The 16,660-nt window shown below is 36.4% G+C and overlaps 3 protein-coding genes and 1 non-coding gene across 7 annotated transcripts; 2 read left to right on the forward strand and 2 right to left on the reverse strand.

The window, feature by feature from the left end:
- The first annotated feature begins 7,995 nt into the window (after positions 1–7,995).
- Positions 7,996–11,363, forward strand: LOC125214220 (endoglucanase 19-like). Its single transcript, XM_048115151.1, has 8 exons — positions 7,996–8,287; positions 8,360–8,572; positions 8,926–9,126; positions 9,624–9,713; positions 9,844–10,008; positions 10,097–10,363; positions 10,449–10,848; positions 10,930–11,363. The coding sequence occupies exons 1-8, from the start codon at positions 8,096–8,098 to the stop codon at positions 11,214–11,216; spliced, it is 1,815 nt and encodes a 604-aa protein (XP_047971108.1). The 5' UTR covers positions 7,996–8,095; the 3' UTR covers positions 11,217–11,363.
- TRNAI-AAU lies at positions 8,709–8,780 on the forward strand. Its single transcript has one exon. It is a non-coding gene; the product is annotated as a tRNA-Ile (tRNA).
- A 75-nt stretch (positions 11,364–11,438) lies between the features above and the next one.
- Positions 11,439–13,471, reverse strand: LOC125214222. 3 transcript variants are annotated; one of them, XM_048115154.1, is made up of 3 exons: positions 13,318–13,471; positions 12,444–12,602; positions 11,439–11,780 (listed from the first exon to the last, which is right to left on the reverse strand). In XM_048115154.1, the coding sequence occupies exons 2-3, from the start codon at positions 12,589–12,591 to the stop codon at positions 11,638–11,640; spliced, it is 291 nt and encodes a 96-aa protein (XP_047971111.1). In that variant the 5' UTR covers positions 12,592–12,602; positions 13,318–13,471; the 3' UTR covers positions 11,439–11,637. The 3 variants fall into 3 exon arrangements, with proteins under 3 accessions (XP_047971111.1, XP_047971113.1, XP_047971112.1); XM_048115156.1 differs by having other exon boundaries at positions 12,444–12,594; positions 13,318–13,443; XM_048115155.1 differs by having other exon boundaries at positions 12,444–12,603; positions 13,328–13,429.
- A 493-nt stretch (positions 13,472–13,964) lies between these two features.
- LOC125214221 (protein phosphatase 2C 51-like) lies at positions 13,965–15,244 on the reverse strand. Of its 2 annotated transcripts, none has more exons than XM_048115153.1 (3): positions 14,690–15,244; positions 14,516–14,573; positions 13,965–14,363 (listed from the first exon to the last, which is right to left on the reverse strand). In XM_048115153.1, the coding sequence occupies exons 1-3, from the start codon at positions 15,200–15,202 to the stop codon at positions 14,080–14,082; spliced, it is 855 nt and encodes a 284-aa protein (XP_047971110.1). In that variant the 5' UTR covers positions 15,203–15,244; the 3' UTR covers positions 13,965–14,079. The 2 variants fall into 2 exon arrangements, with proteins under 2 accessions (XP_047971110.1, XP_047971109.1); XM_048115152.1 differs by having other exon boundaries at positions 13,965–14,399.
- Positions 15,245–16,660: the final 1,416 nt, after the last annotated feature.

The following is a 16,660-nucleotide window of genomic DNA, read 5'->3' on the forward strand; positions in this document are numbered from 1 at the left end:
ACCAATTACGCATTAAAATCCATGTCAACTCCAAATGGACTATTTCTATGAGACGGAGGGAGTATATAATTTGGTCTAGTTCGATTATGTTCGAGTTTAATTTTCAAAAGAATTTTATTTTAGGTGCAGTATGGAAAAAAATCAAACCGAAAAATGGATTTTCTCCCCTAATTATAACTAAGTGATCCTCGTTGAATACCTCCAATGGGAATGAACCGCAAAAGTTACAGTGCAATCAGTGGCGACACATAAATTATACGTCCTTCGTCCCATAAAAATGTATGCACTTTTCTATTTTCGTTTGTCCCACAAAAATATGTGCATTCCATTTTTGGAAATTTATATCAATTTAATAATGTAGATTTCATTATCCACTAACACTACTTGTGGGACGACACGAGATTTTAGGATGTTTTTGTTTTGTGTGTTAGGTGAAAAGAGAAAAAATAATATTTATATTATTGTGAGAGAGAATTTTTTCTAAAAATAGAAATGTGACATCTTTAATAAGACAAACTAAAAATAAAAATAAAATATTTTTATGGGACACAGAGAGTGCTCCTACTATTTTATTAATTCTCTCTCCCACTTTTTTGGCAAAGAAACTTTGATCAAAAGGTAAACATTCTTTCTTTTAGTTGTAGTTTTTTTATAAACTAGTCATTCCTTAATATTTGTGCTTGATGCTTGTGGTCTATTCTAGTGAGATGGAACAAAAATTTTGAGTTATGAATATATAATATTATCCGATGCAATTCGATGATACATTCTTAAAGTAAAATATATACTCACTACTGTATACAATGCATTGTCATAACTCCTATATTCACATGCATCATCGTCATGTCTAATTTATTAAATGTCACAACTATATCTAAAACGATTGATTTAATACGTATAAATCCAGTTCGAGTTGAACGCACATTACGATTTCAAAGAAAGCGGTTGACAAAATTATAGCATCCCCTTGTGAATTTATTGATATGAAATTGACTATTTTAGCTACAACAAATTAATAATTAATATTAATTAGTTGTCAAATTTAATTTGCGAATTCCAACCTACCGAAATCGGATGCTAATTTCATTAAATAAGTTTAGTTTTTGTACACGGTTCACTATCACTCTCAGAAAATTATAATTAATTAGGTCACTTGACTTGGTCTCTTCGCCTAGGTGGAAGTTAGACGCCGACTTGTTGAAAATTTTGGACTTGTGATTGTTGCTAAAATATTTATATATTCATTCTAGAATCTAAATTTAGGGATGTAAGTAAGTACTACCTATAATTTTTATATCAAAATAGCAAAGTATCTAAATTTAGGGATGTAAGTAAGTACAACCTATAATCTTAATATCAAAATAGCAAAGTAAATTAAAAGAGGTAATATATATATGGATGAGTATATAATCTAATAAATTTTCAGTCCAATTAGCCCATGATCCAAATAAATTGAACTAAATTTCAATGATTTGGCCTGATCGATACCCCTATATGTTTATTCATATCTTTACCTTTTTTATATGTTACCCATTTATTATAAATATAGGATAATTAAGAATAAAATTGCATAAGTCCATTTGCATCACTAGCTTTAAGGTTAAATTCAAATATTTAGCTAGGATTAGAGTTGGGTAATTTCTAACACGATTAGTTCATTTTGATTAATTCGCAATGAAGCTTAATTGATTATATCCGAATGATGATAAATTAATAATTGAGATCCCTACTAAATTTTATAGATATCATATAAAGTCAATTCATGATTAATTAATAGTAATTGGAAAGGAGTTAGGGATCCTTAAAATAATATGATCGGGTGGATATAAAAGAACGGATGGCCCTAAGGCTAAGGACCACAAATTAATAATATAAAAAAATAGAGTAATAATTTAACGTGATGGACCCAACATCATAATTATAAATTTGAGATTCACTTCTCAAGCTTAGTTTCATTTGTATTCCCTCCATTCCATAATTATATGCACTTTTTATTTTCGTCTGTATCATAAAAATATGGATATTCAATTTGTAGAATGTTGTCTCAATATATTACTCATATATATCAAGTTATTGACCATTTGTTATCATCATAAAAACACTAATAGTAATGCTAGTCATACTATCCGCTAAAGTACTACTTTAACTATCATTTTCCTCATCTCTTTTACTTTATCAATTTTATCTTAATTCTCGTGTCATATCATTCGCTCATATTTTTATGATAGGGGGAGTATTTTTTTTTGCTAAAGTGATACTCCCTCTCATTCTTATAAAAATAGAGATTTTTAGAATGACGTCCCGTTGAATTGTGATGAGAAATGGGCGGTAGAAGCAAATGAATATTTGGGGTGTGGCCTGGAAAAGTTGCCGTTTACCTACCTTGGCATTCCCCTCGGTGCAAACCCTCGGAAATCTTGCACTTGGAAGCCGATTATCGATAAAATTGAAAAGAGACTCGCAATGTGGAAGGCAAGGAATCTTTCAAGAGCAGGAAGATTAGTTCTCATCAAAGCAGTCCTCAATAGCCTCCCAATGTACTATCTTAGCATCTTCCGTATACCAAAAAATGTGGCGAGGCGTACTGCTCAGATACAAAGACGGTTTTTTTGGGGAAAAAGAGACGGTGACAAGGGAGGGAGTCTCATAGCTTGGGAAACCATTCAAAAACCGATCAAGCATGGAGGTTTGGGTGTGGGTGATATCACTACTAGAAATTCAGCCTTGTTCAAGTGGTGGTGGAGGTTTGCCGACGAAGACAAGCCATTGTGGAAGGAAATTGTAAAATCCAACCACGATATTGAATACATCGGGGACTTCCAGAAGATGGATAAGAAGAGCTTAACAAGTATTTGGGGCCAGGTCACTGATTTCAGTAACTTTAACGACGTAGTGCAGCATATTGCTAACAATGAGATTCTAGTGAAAGTTGGCAATGGAAAGTGTACAAGCTTCTGGCTCGACCATTGGGTAGGGACCGAAAGTCTAAAAAACCGTTACCCTAGATTGTTCATGCTATCAATTCAAAAAGAAAGTCTCATTGAGAACATGGGGGAGTGGGAAGGAGAAGGCTGGAGATGGATATTCAAATGGAGAAGGAAACTTTTCGCATGGGAAGAAGACTTAGTTGGTAACCTCCTGGTAGTCGTGAATTAGTCTCCGTTGAGAGCAAACACGAGGGACGTGAGGGTGTGGTCAGTGGATAAGTCAAATATTTTCTCGGTATCTAACTTTGTCTTGCAGGTTGGCCAGCGGATGGAGAAGGATAGGTCACCATCATACCTTGGTCGACTACCTTGGAGGAATCGAGCCCCGCCACAAGCTCAGCTTCACTTGTGGTTCATTCTCCAAGGAAGACTCAATACAAAAGAAAGATTACATAGATTAAAGTTTGCCGGCATTGAGGATGATCGATGTGCTCTATGCATGGAGGAACCATAAACCATTGATCACCTCTTTTTTAGTTGCAAGGTATCCAGTAGATTTTGGTATTTTTGTTGCAATCAGTGGAACCTGTCTCTCTGCCTCCCCAAGCATACAAGGATGTGTCTTATCTCTTGGTTCGGTAATCCTTTCAAAAACTTTGACAAGCAATTATGGATCTCCATATTCTACGTCATCACATGGTCCATTTGGGATATTCGAAATAAGATTATCTTTCAAGCTTTCAAGCCTAATTGGGAATTCGAAAAGAGACGACTTTTTTGGCGCTTGGGCATATGGGTGAAAGGATGGTGCCCGGATCTCCCATTTTCTCCGATGCAAGCAATGGAAAATTTTGGTGACATCAGAGGATGGAAGACTCCAAGATACCCGAGCAAAGGGCTGGTGCTGGAACTACCCTAAAAAGAGGTCTCTTGACTGATTGCATGGATGAAACTTCAAATCATTGTGACCGCGGGAGATGCAAAGAGGTGCTTGCTTGCTTTTTTGGCTTGTCTTGGGCATGTGTTACGGTTCGTTTTCCTTGCCTTTTCTCTGCTTGTAGGCTGCTCTTTCCTCTCTTTTGGGTGTCCTGCGTGGAGTGCGTTTTCAGGGACCTCTTTATTTGGTAGTTTTTTTCCTTTTGTGGTGCTTAGCTCTTGTTTTGTTTGGCTTTTTTGCTTTGGTTGTTGCTGGACTTTCTTGTTGTACTCTTTAGCTCGCCACTTTTTTGGCTTGAGCATTTTAGTTTATCAAAAAAAAAAAAAATACATAATATAAAGTAAAAAAAAGGGAGAAAAATGATTAGGTCATGTTTGTTTGCCAAGATTTTATCTGAAAAAATTGTAATAGTTTCTTTTTTTTTCAGTATTTGTTTTAATTTTTAATCAGATAAAATAATCAAAATCATGAAAATAAAGAAAGTAGTAGTACAATTTTTCATGAATCTGATTCTTAGCTTTTATTTTAGCTATTCTTTTACCCAATTTTAGGATTTTTATATTGTTTAAATTAAATATAAAATTTAAAATCTTTGCAATTTTCTAAATGCAGGAAAGTAAAGTTGTTAGAAATCATTTTTCCACTAATTTTAGTTTTCTATTAAAAAAACATGGCCTTCGAGTTTTGTTATATAAAATAAGGTCCACCTTATTAGAGAAAAAAAGTTACCAAAAATAATAGAGAAAAAAAGTTACCAAAAATAAAAGAACACTATTTTTATAGAACGTACCAAAATAAAAAAGTGTGTTTATTTTTTAAAAGACAAAAAGAAGTATAGTAGTATATCCTAATACTGTAGATTTATATACTTCATACTACTCCCTTCGTCCCAGATAATTCGACCCAGAATTTCATTTCGAGTCGTCCCACATAATTTGTCCCACTTCAATTTTACCATTTTTGGTAGTGGACCCCATATTCCACTAACTCATTCCTACTCACATTTTATTATAAAATTAATACTTTAAAAATATGACCCACATTCCATCAACTTTTTCAACTCACTTTCCATTGGATTTCTTAAAACTCGTGCCGGGTCAAAGTGTCCCATATTATCTTGGACGGAGGGAGTATTAGATATTCGCAGCTAATTATAAAGTTTGATAGACCATGAGTTTAGTTGGAAGACCTTTAACATCAAAATTTAGAGCATTACTTTGCTAGTTGCTACGTAAGTTGACCTTGAAAATTTGGAGCATTAATTTTGTTAAGTTGCTACGTAAGTTGACCTTCAAATTGGAGCATTACTTTTGCTAGTTACTGCGTAAGTTGACCTATTACTAATGCTACGTAAGTTGACCTTCAAAATTTAGAGCATACGTTTGCTACTTTGCTAAGTAAGTTGACATTATCAATTTAGTAGTAGCACTTAATTGAAAAGGTCCAAGTTCTAACTTATAATGAAATATTCCCGCAGGTGCCATCAAAAGGAGTAAAGGGACCCATACAAAAATACTTCGGACACAAACTTAAGACATTTGAATCCAAATAGCTTAGAAATCCTCAAGAATTTTCTTGGTAAAAAAATTGTCCTCTTATTCTTGAAGTGCTAAGGGTCATACATATCATGAACCATTGTACAAATCGAACCATAATTGGAAAATGGAGAAGAAACAATTATTATATATATGGCGTCTTGATACTTGGACTAAAGGTTGGTGTTCAAACTTCCTTTTAGCCAAGATTAGTGCTCGATAATTTGAGTGACGTTAGGAAGTGGACGGCTCAAAGACTTCAAGAAAGACAGCGGAAACAATACTCACTTCTATTGTTGGACCATGATCTTTATTGTTCATTTTCTAGTGTCCTGCTACTTACTTTATTTGATTTATCAGATATGTGTTTGTCCGCAAGTTTGGTGTTGCTTAAGAATTGTCGGTCTTTTATTTAGGCCTTGCCTTGCTTTGTTTTTCCTTTGCTTATAAGAATTAGTTGATCTTTTTTTTGGGGGTTTTAGCAATCTTATTAGTATTATTTCAACCAATGCTTGCACTTGGCCGGTTGCCTCATGGATGAAACCAATGAAACCAAAAACCCAATAAATGTATTTGAATAATTTCAAAACAAAACTCGCTCAAAAATGGGGATATTGTATTTGTTACATTTAAAAATAGTGAAACTATTTCAAATGACGAGAGTTACATTTAAATGTGAAAATATTATTTATTTTTATTTTCTGATAATTGACCATTTTCCTTTTATTTGGGCCTAGCATATTTATTTTTCTTCTTTACAATAGAAGTGGGCTCCAATTTAGTTGCTACTCTTATTATGTACTACTATCAATTACATAATCGGAGCAATGAGGCCTCTAAAACTCAAAAGTAATCATTGCTTATGAAGCCCATGATATGTTTTCAATTTTATTTTTGGATGTTTGATAGTAACAAAATAGTTCAGTTTGGAAATTTGATATATTTCTATTTTTCATAATAAAATAATTTTCTCTTTTCAATTAATACACCATACCACTTTTCTCTCTCCAATTAAACACATTAATCAACAACACTTAAAATCTCGTATAAATTAAAAAATGTGTCATCTTAGTCTAGAAGTACTTAAAAAAATCTCCAAGAGTAATTACCTTAATTAGCAACAATCAGAGAATGAATAGTAAACAAATGCAAAGTACAGGGGGTATGAGTTTGAGATCTGTAGCTGCATCTTTAAACTTGCACCGACACCTTTCTGTTTCTATACAAGAACAAATTAAATTTTACTTTGTTGAGTGTTGAACAAAATTCATAGTTTTATTAGGCATTTGGGTCAATTTTCATTCAACCCATCCCCAACCCCAACACCAAAATAAACAATCAAAAAATCAATGTCAACTCGCCTAAATTTTATAGTCAGTCGAGATTCTACCATACAATAATTTTCAATGGTTTTGTGGAATTTCATCTAACTCAAGGCTAATGAAAATATAACAAAGATATTGCCGAATTCTCGTCCAAAATAAATTCAAGGGTCAAATAAGATCTTGCATATTATTCTATACGTACCTACGTAGTCATACACAAATATTTTAATAATATTGTGAGTTGATTTGGTGCGTCCGAATTTGCAATGCACCTAATGTATTTTTGCTAATATGGGTTGGGAGACGAATTTTTCAAATTGGTCGTGGAGAACTCTATATAAAATTTTGATTTTTTTAAAACTAATAAAAAAAGATTTAAATGTCGGCCAAATTAAATGTTTTGGAAAAGGGCCAAAAAATTGGGGTGGCATCATTTAGAATTTGACTTCTCCCATTGTTACTACTTTTGGCAACTTCATCAAACTAATTAGTTACCTTGCTACACTTATCACAATAAGATAAAAGTCAAAATTTCAATTTCAATAAGAAACAAGCCAAGATTCGACCGACAATTCGAACATATTATTCGTAATTTTAATAATTTTCACAAATCGACAACTTGCAAAAAGACAATATAAAAACATCTTGATTAACTTATTCCCCACATTATAGTTAAACTCGAACACAAATCAATATATATAAGTAATATAGAAACACACACACATGCACATATATTTGCCACCTCAATTCAAACGTGGAAGATCCGACGCCGATCTTTCCTAGCAAATACACATGCGTATCTCTGCGCATTTCCCTTTAAATAATCGGCACTTTGTCATTTTTATTGCCACTCTGATTATATACACCAATTTAGATACTTGTACTATTGTACTTTGAGTTTCATGTAATTTTACTATTTTGAGTTAGATTCAAACTTATTCATTTACGCCGAGAATTCGAGGTAACCAAATTAACCGACGTAACTTACCTAATTATCATTATTTTAAACTGAAATTTTACATGATTAATTTAAAATTGATTTTAGACAAGGGCAAAAGTTGGTCTATAAAATAAGAATTTAGTCAAAGTTGAATAATTTATCAATAATTATCTCTTTTTTATACTTGTAAAAACTCGTTGATCTCTACCTAAATTTATTCCTTTAGTTGTATTTCCACCACCGTTCCCTCCAACTCCTCTCTCCACTATATATATGCACACACATCTCTTCTCATTCTCCAAATCGTATCCATTTTTGCTAACTATAGTAGTACTACTATTTATTTACAAATTACAAACACTAATATAACAAATAAGTTTCATTCTATATTTTTAACTATACTTAATTACTCTTTATCTCTTCGCTAAAAGATGGCTGCCCTATTTCTACTAGTCATTTTTTTGCTTTGTCCGGCGCCGGCGATATTGGCCGGACATGACTATGGCGAAGCTCTAAGAAAGAGCATTCTCTTCTTCGAAGCTCAGAGATCCGGCTACTTGCCCGACAACCAGAGAGTTCAATGGCGGGGTGATTCCGGCCTCAGTGACGGCAAGATCAGCGGGGTAAGTGCGGGGTTAAATTTTGCGACGATTTTGAAGAGAATTTGGATTAATAATAGTGTTGGAATAGTGCAGGTGGATCTTGTCGGAGGGTACTATGATGCCGGAGATAATGTGAAATTTGGACTGCCGATGGCTTTCACGGTTACTATGATGAGCTGGAGCATTATCGAATACGGTGGCCAGATTGATAGCGCTGGCGAACTTCAGCATGCCGTTGACGCTGTTAAGTGGGGGACTGATTATTTCATCAAAGCTCATCCCCAACCTTATGTGCTCTATGGAGAGGTAAGATTTTGGAATAATAATAGTAATAAGTGTTTCTTTCCTTTTAACCAATTTTAATAAGAGAATAAATTTTCTTGTACCATCCACATCAAATACAATAATACTGGGTGCTTTTATTTGACAATTTAAACCAACTGGCCTGTTAGCTCAGTTGGTTAGAGCGTCGTGCTAATAACGCGAAGGTCGCAGGTTCGAAAGGCATGGGCCATTTTTATTCATCAAATTAATTATTTGCATTTTTTTGTTTTTATGGTGCTTTTATTTTAGTGAGTTCATCAAATTAATTATTTGCATTTGTAAAGGAATTAGGTGATATATGAAAATATGATGAATGTTTAATGTTAATTATGTAGGTTGGAGATGGAAACACAGACCACTATTGCTGGCAAAGACCAGAGGACATGAGCACCTCAAGAGATGCCTACAAGATTGACGCCGACCACCCGGGATCCGACCTTGCTGCCGAGACCGCTGCTGCCATGGCTGCTGCTTCCATTGTCTTCCGCTCCTACAACTCCTCCTACTCCGCGGAGCTTCTCCAACATGCTCATCAGGTTCATATATTTTTTTTAACATGGATTTTCACTCAATTTTAGTTTAATACTATGTATTCATAATAATCTAAAAAATAGTACGAAAACTTTTAATTGTTCTAATTTTTCAAATGTTTGTCAATTGCCTTACTTTAATGTTGATTTCGACACATGAAATGTTAGCATGACTCCGGTGTCTACGCACGTCATATACTAGCCATGAAACTTATAGACTATTTTCATTAATTTTGTAGTCTATTTTTAAAAAAAAAATTTAAACATGTGTCTTCATTTAAATTGCCTTTTGCAGGCAACGAAAGAATAAAAGAATAAAAATATGAAATTGGGCAGACTGTATACGTACGGAGTACTACTTACTGGAGTAGTATTTTTTTAGGGAAGAAGAGTATCAAAAAACTTAAATGTTCAGTTTATGATATTTTACTATAGACTCAGATCTTCGGTGTTGTAAGATAGTACTATCAAAAAATTTACAAGATGATGTTAATTTTTTTCAGCTATTTGAATTTGCGGACAAGTACAGAGGCAAATATGATAGTAGCATCACCGTAGCGCAGAAATACTACCGTTCTGTCAGCGGATACGCCGTAAGTCCATCCCTTACACTGTTAATAAAATGTACATACATAAATTAAATTAATTCTACCTTTGTCCACCTTAATATAGTAAGTATTTCATAAGTATACACTGAATTGTTAGTATAATGTATATGTGCAGGATGAATTGTTGTGGGGCGCTGCATGGTTGTACAAGGCAACAAACAGTGAGTACTACTTGGATTACCTAGGGTACAATGGCGATGCACTCGGCGGAACCGGATGGGCCATCACTGAATTTGGTTGGGATGTTAAATATGCTGGAGTTCAAACCCTCGTTGCCAAGGTACCTATATATCTACTATTTCATTCTCCTATTTTACTTTATTTTACTATACAAGGACTTAAAATCAAGTAAATGGTGTTTTGTGCAGTTCCTAATGGCCGGGAAGGGGGGCAAGCATACAGAAATATTCAAGCGATACAAAGACAAGGCTGAGTTTTTCATGTGCTCGTGCAATGCCCAGCAAACTCCCGGCGGCCTCATTTTCCGGCAACGATGGAACAATATGCAGTTTGTTACCACTGCTTCCTTTCTCATGTCTGTCTACTCCGATTATCTAGCCTCTGCTTCCACCTCCCTCGCTTGCCCTAACGGCCCCGTCTCTCCGGCCCAACTTCTTGCCTTGGCTAAATCTCAGGTGAGACAGACTGACTGTTTTGAATTGCATATCTAGTGTTTGATTATAGCGGGTCTATTGAGCCATATACATTTGGTTTGGTTAGGTGGACTACATTCTTGGAGACAACCCCCGAGCAACGAGTTACATGGTGGGCTATGGGAAGAACTACCCTCAACAAGTGCACCATAGAGCTTCCTCCATTGTATCCCACAAACTGGATCCTTCATTTGTCAGCTGCAGGGGAGGCTATGCTTCTTGGTTTAGCAGAAAGGCCAGTGATCCTAACATTCTCACCGGAGCTGTTGTAGGTGGCCCCGATGCTTATGACAACTTCGTCGACCAGAGAGACAATTATGAACAAACCGAACCGGCCACCTACAACACTGCCCCTCTTGTTGGCGTGTTGGCCCGCTTACATGCTGGTCACAACGGCTACAATCAGCTGCTTTCGGTCGAGCTGCCCGAGACGAAGAATCCGAAACCAGCCACAGATCGAGGCCAAGGTATACACCATTACGAAGCATTTACATGTACATGATTGAGCTTTTTCAGTGGTTCAGACATAAATTTGTTTCAAAATGCAGGGTTGATTATTGTTGAGCAGAATGTGACGAATTCATGGATTGCGGAAGGCAAGACTTTCTATAGATACTCGGCTATAGTGAGCAACAAATCTTCTAAGAAATTAAAGAATTTGAAGCTTCGTATATTGAATATACACGGGCCTCTTTGGGGTCTCACGAAATCCGGTGACGATTACTTTTTCCCAAAATGGATGGAGTTTTTGGGCGCAGGGAAGACTATGGAGTTCGTGTATATTCAGCCGGCCTCACCAGTGCAAGTTTTGGTGTCAAGTTACACTCTTGTATAGATGTATACACTTCTCTTTCACACGCACTTCACTAATTCTCTCTTGATTTTGTAGATAGATATGTATATCATTAAATTCAATTTCTTGTTGATAGCGTATATGATGAGGTTGAGATATAGGTGGAAGAAAGGAAGTGACATTTGAGTTTTTTGTATTCCTTAATTTGATGAACAATCAAGAGAAAGTGGCATTCTCATTGTATTTTTGACCATCTAAATAGAATTTCACCAAAATTGCAGCGGTACATCATATAATATCACAATGGAGTATATAAACTGTCATAGATGTATATCCGTACCACAACGTCTCCTCTAAAAACTAGAGTACACTCTTGTCTTTCGACACTGAGATTCATAGATCTCGTTCATTTTTCTAGCTAAATCAAGTTTTCTTCAAAGAAGTAAGCAACGTACCACCACAGTTATCGTTTCTGGTCGTAAGCAGCTATGTTTTGGGGTTCACATTCAGGGCTGAGTAGACGAACCAACAAAGCTGTGGATGCGCTCATAGAGACAGCACCACAAGCAGCCCACCTAAGAGTTCGAGGAACTGTTATTCTAGGACCTGCATTGCCAACAAAACAAGAAATATCAATGGACTCATTCGAGAATGATTGGATGAAAGACCAAGATGGAGCCTCAAAATGTTATAATAATAGTAATAAAAATTAACAAAATTAAATAGCAGGAAACAGTAGTGAAAAATGTTCAACACTGTAAATCAAGCAATTTGTTAGAAAACTCAATCAAACTTGCATTAAGGTTACTTGATCTCTCTGATTTTCCGGACATTGAAAATACTAAATTGACTGCTCAACTACGGGGAAGTGTAGACTGTGACTCGAGAGTCCGAGACCTAAGAAAAGGACTAAGTTGCTGAATTAAAATTTAAATCAATCATGAAAATCACATGAGTATTCATCTTTTTTTAATTTTCATACAATTGCATTAAGTCTCAATCCACACTTTGCATCTTATGCTGTTATGCATCCCTTCAACTCAACTTCAAAGAATACTCCACAACACAATCAGTTCACTTCATGAATAAAAAAGGTAGACAAGAATGAAGAAGAACAAGATAATATAATTGGTAAACTTTCTGGCTGCCTTGGCACAAAATTGAAGAGCCAAGCATTAAGCCAAAATGATAAGAATGTTCTCGTCAAATAGAAACAGAGAGTTTAATAACAAAATACACTAAGCGATAGGGATAAGTATAAAGACATACCATAATACAAGCGGCAGAGAGTCCAAAAGCCCAATGCTCCTCCAACAGAACAAATTCCAGCAGTGTGCCTCATCAGCCGCGAACATGGTTTTGCATCCGATCGCATCAATTCTCCATCAGAGAATCCAAGCATACGCCTTAGAGCCATTGTCTATTCTCCTTCAATTTGACACAAAATATTCAAAAGGCAATAATTTATATAATTGCAGGAATTCCATTCTCCTGCCCTAAAAAGTTTTGGTGATTGCAAATTTGTCATTTCCGCTATGAAAAAGGCAATTGATATTTAGGTAATAGATTTTGCTTATTCATTTCTTAAGTTACATACTGATAATGACTAATATATCCATAGTTTAGAGAAGACAAACACATGAATGTCTGATAACGAATGTCTCATATATTTCGCCATGGGAATCGTTTCCAGCTTTATTCGCACAAGTGTAGCAATGAGAAATAAACATTCAAGTAGAAGAAGCTGTAACAATCCACAACTATGCAAAACAAAAACCGGTAATGTTGATTATCAAATTCAATTAAAATCTACAAGCACACTATCATAATAAGTGGTAAGGACTGCTCTAAAGTTAATTAAGTTTTGATAATCAACATTACCATATAAAAATAAAAAGAATTTCGTAATGGAAAACTAAACATTCAGTATCGCGTGACGATAAAAACAAGCTACAGTTCTAATAAAACCAGTCAGACTTAGGCAGAGCTTCCTAGATCAGAAATATTGATGGAGACTTTGAAGCCCTAATTATATAGCAGGCAGCTTACAGAATACTACATAGTTTGAGATTTGAGAGAAATTATACAATAAGTAGAGCCTAATGATGTGTTCTAACACAATTATAGCAAAAAGAAGGCTAACCGTGTGTAGGAGTCGCCGACGGAGGGAGAGAGGCAGCAGGGAAGCAGATTATGCCGGAAAATAATTGTAAATGAATTATCAGAGCTTGGGCTTTTTATGTATGTTGCGGCCTGATGGATTGCACTGGGCTTCCATAATTTATCTTATACTACTATATACGCCTATATTGGTATACCGCTTCGTTAAATTAATATTGATATAACATGTATTTCTTTTAAATTAAATCCGTACATCTTATATTGTAAAAAAATTTATGGTAGTGCTTAAGAGCAAAATTCTACCCTTTCTACACACAGATTGAAATCAATAATATGTTAGTAGTACTTTTCAATTAGGTAACTCTTTGTAAAGTATTTTTAGTTAATTTTCTCTAATCATTTTTCTCATTCACAGTGAATTATGTGAGTCACATTTAAAACTATTTACTGGAGTAGTAGATTAATATAATTTCCAACAATCATCAGACCTATTCTATAACTATTTATTATAATAGTATCAAAAATGGATAAGAATAGTAGTAAAAGACATAGTCATCCATCTATTGCAAATTTGCAAGTTGCAACTGATGCTATCTTGTAGTATCACCTCATTAATGCACATTAGTCAAGTATAGAGTATTAAAAAGAAAAAGCATACACATTGAAAAGTTTAAAAGAAAAAGCATACACATAGAAAAGTAGAGCCACACAAACCCAAAAAAAAAAATAGTCTCTTACAAATTAACCACAACAAAACTAGTCCAAGCATAGCAAGGCAACATCATTAGGTTGAGTTGAGTTGAAGAACAACAATAGCAATGCTGTCTTTGCTGCCCTTGGCAATGGCGAGCTCGGCTAACATTGCGGTGGCCTGAGAAATGTCGCCACCCCCTTCCAACGGCGACCTCCTTAGACACTTCCTCACTACTTCACATGCCATCTCTTTCCCAACCACTTCCCATAGACCGCCACATGCTATTATTAGAAAGTTGTCACCGTCATCGTTTCTCCTTATCACCCTCACCTCCGGTTCCGAGCTTCGGCTAGCTTTCACACATTCTTCTTCACCTACCAAGTCAGAAGGTTGGGCCGGTGTTGAGGCAGCTAAAAAAAAGTTGTACATGTGATTCATTAATTTTGTGACACACTGACACTTGGGCCCAATTATCGTAGTATATATTGTCTTAATTCAATTGAATTAGTGTAGGACATGTTCATACCTGATAAATTTTCCAAATAAACTATTGCACCTTCTTCAGTTTTCACGCTCTCATCTCCCTATCAATAAAAAAATACAAATAGTCTTAAAATTGAGATTCTCTCTATAAAAATATATGCAAAATGACACGAAAATTATCAGCACTTTATGAAATCCAAAAAAAAAAAGAGAGAACCTTATTAGGATCATTCCAAAGAGGCAGAGCCACTCCACCACTCCAAAGCACCGCCCTCGAACCGCCGGAATTCACCACCACCACTTCCCCCTTGTGAGGCGCCGCCACCACCGCCGTGAACTTGAGCATCCTCTTGGACCCGGTGTGCTCCTCATAGATGGAACTGAAGCAATCCATGACCACCTGCCCCCACCCGATCCGCTCCTCCGCCACCGCGGCCGCGTGCCTCTCCAAGCAGTGATGAAGCTTGTCGGAGCAGGTTTCGGCCACCACAGCGCCGGCGCCGCAGCCATAAGCTGCGAAAAAGGAGTAGCCGCCGGGTAAACTCCGCGGGGGCATCACCATGATGGGATCCCTCATCACTCTCATGCGCCCTAGAATTGACACCAATCCATAATTTAAGGGGCGCTCCGACGGCCCTTCTCCGGGAGATTGCTCTCTTTTCCGGCACCCTTTTCGCGTTTCTGTTGTATTATGTGATTGTGAATGGCTTGCCTTAACTGATTCAATCATTTTTTTCTTTTCTTGAAAACAGCAGCTGGAATATGTGTGAAATGTGAAATATGTATATCTATATATAGTAACGTTGGGATGTAGTAGTATTTTTTAGTATTGTTATTTTAGTAGTAGTATACTCCATTTCCTTAGATGACACATTTCTTTAAAGGCACAGATTTATAAGTAGTACTAGTGTTTTAGTGGTTAAAATGAAAGACAGGATTGAGAAAAAAAAGCAGCGGAACTGATAGACGTCACCAAATCGAACCAGCCCGTCCGAACCGGCCCGGAACCGTCACCGGCGGTTCGGAACCGTGAACCGGAACCGCGGTGGCGGTTCGGAACCGGATAGGAGTCGGCGGTTTAGGCGGGCCGGTTCAGGTTCACGAAAAATCAAGAACCGTAACCGCCGGTTCGGCGGTTCCGGTAGCTTTTCAGGGTTTAGGGTATAGGCATGCAGGCGTAGGCATGCCGACTAAGAGTATATATATATACTATCTATTTACATTTGTGATTTATTGTTTTTTACTTCAACTTTTTTTATTTAATTCTTTTGATTCTTTTGTAATTTCAATTTTCAACATTTGTATTTGTAATATCGACATTCACATATCGTTCAAATTTGTATGATTGTATGATTGTTTCAATAAAATTCCAATTGTTCCAACTCCAATGTCGACTTCTACTCAATTTGTCAATTGTCATTCTCGTTTTATTTATTTATTCGATAGTACAAGACTACAACTACACCTACAACTCTACAATTAGTACTATACCGGAATAAAATTAAAAAATAAAAAATAAAAAAATTCGGCATTGAACCGGCGGTCCGAACCGCCCCGAACCGTCTGGAAACCGCCGGCTTGGAACCGTGACTGAACCGGAACCGGAACCGGAACCGCCTGACCCTAGGCGGGCCGGTTCAGGTTCCATATTTTTTTGAACCGGAACCGCCGGTTCTGAACCGGGAACCGGCGGTTCATGAACCGTGGTGACGTCTAGGAACTGATAAAGTAAGAATAGAGTGTGTTTTTTTTCTTTCACGTATAATGGGATAGGCTTTAAGGTTTAGGATTTAGGGTTTGGGGCCTAAAAAAAATAAGTCTCATTAGAGCATCTCCAACGGCGGACGTCGCAATAGGACGTCGCGGAAGTTCGATTGGACGTCCGTCGTAGTGAGCAAAATGGTAGGACACGGACGTCCCGTGCGTCCGTCGGATGGGCTCGGATATCCGACCCACAGGCGGGCGGACGTCCGACAAAACATATTTTTTTTTCTATAAAAAAACTCTATAAATAGGGCTCGTTGAACTTCATTTCATTCACACCACTTGTGTTGACAAGTTTCTCTCTCTAAACCTACAAGTTTCATTTCTACTAAAATGGAGTACAATAGGAACTCCCCAACCACTAGCGGAGGAAACACACCCGCGTTTTCCATCGAAACGGAGGGAAACTTTGCGGGGATGAATC

The sequence above is a fragment of the Salvia hispanica genome, chromosome 3 (assembly GCF_023119035.1).
Source record: "Salvia hispanica cultivar TCC Black 2014 chromosome 3, UniMelb_Shisp_WGS_1.0, whole genome shotgun sequence".
Classification (NCBI taxonomy): Eukaryota; Viridiplantae; Streptophyta; class Magnoliopsida; order Lamiales; family Lamiaceae; genus Salvia; species Salvia hispanica.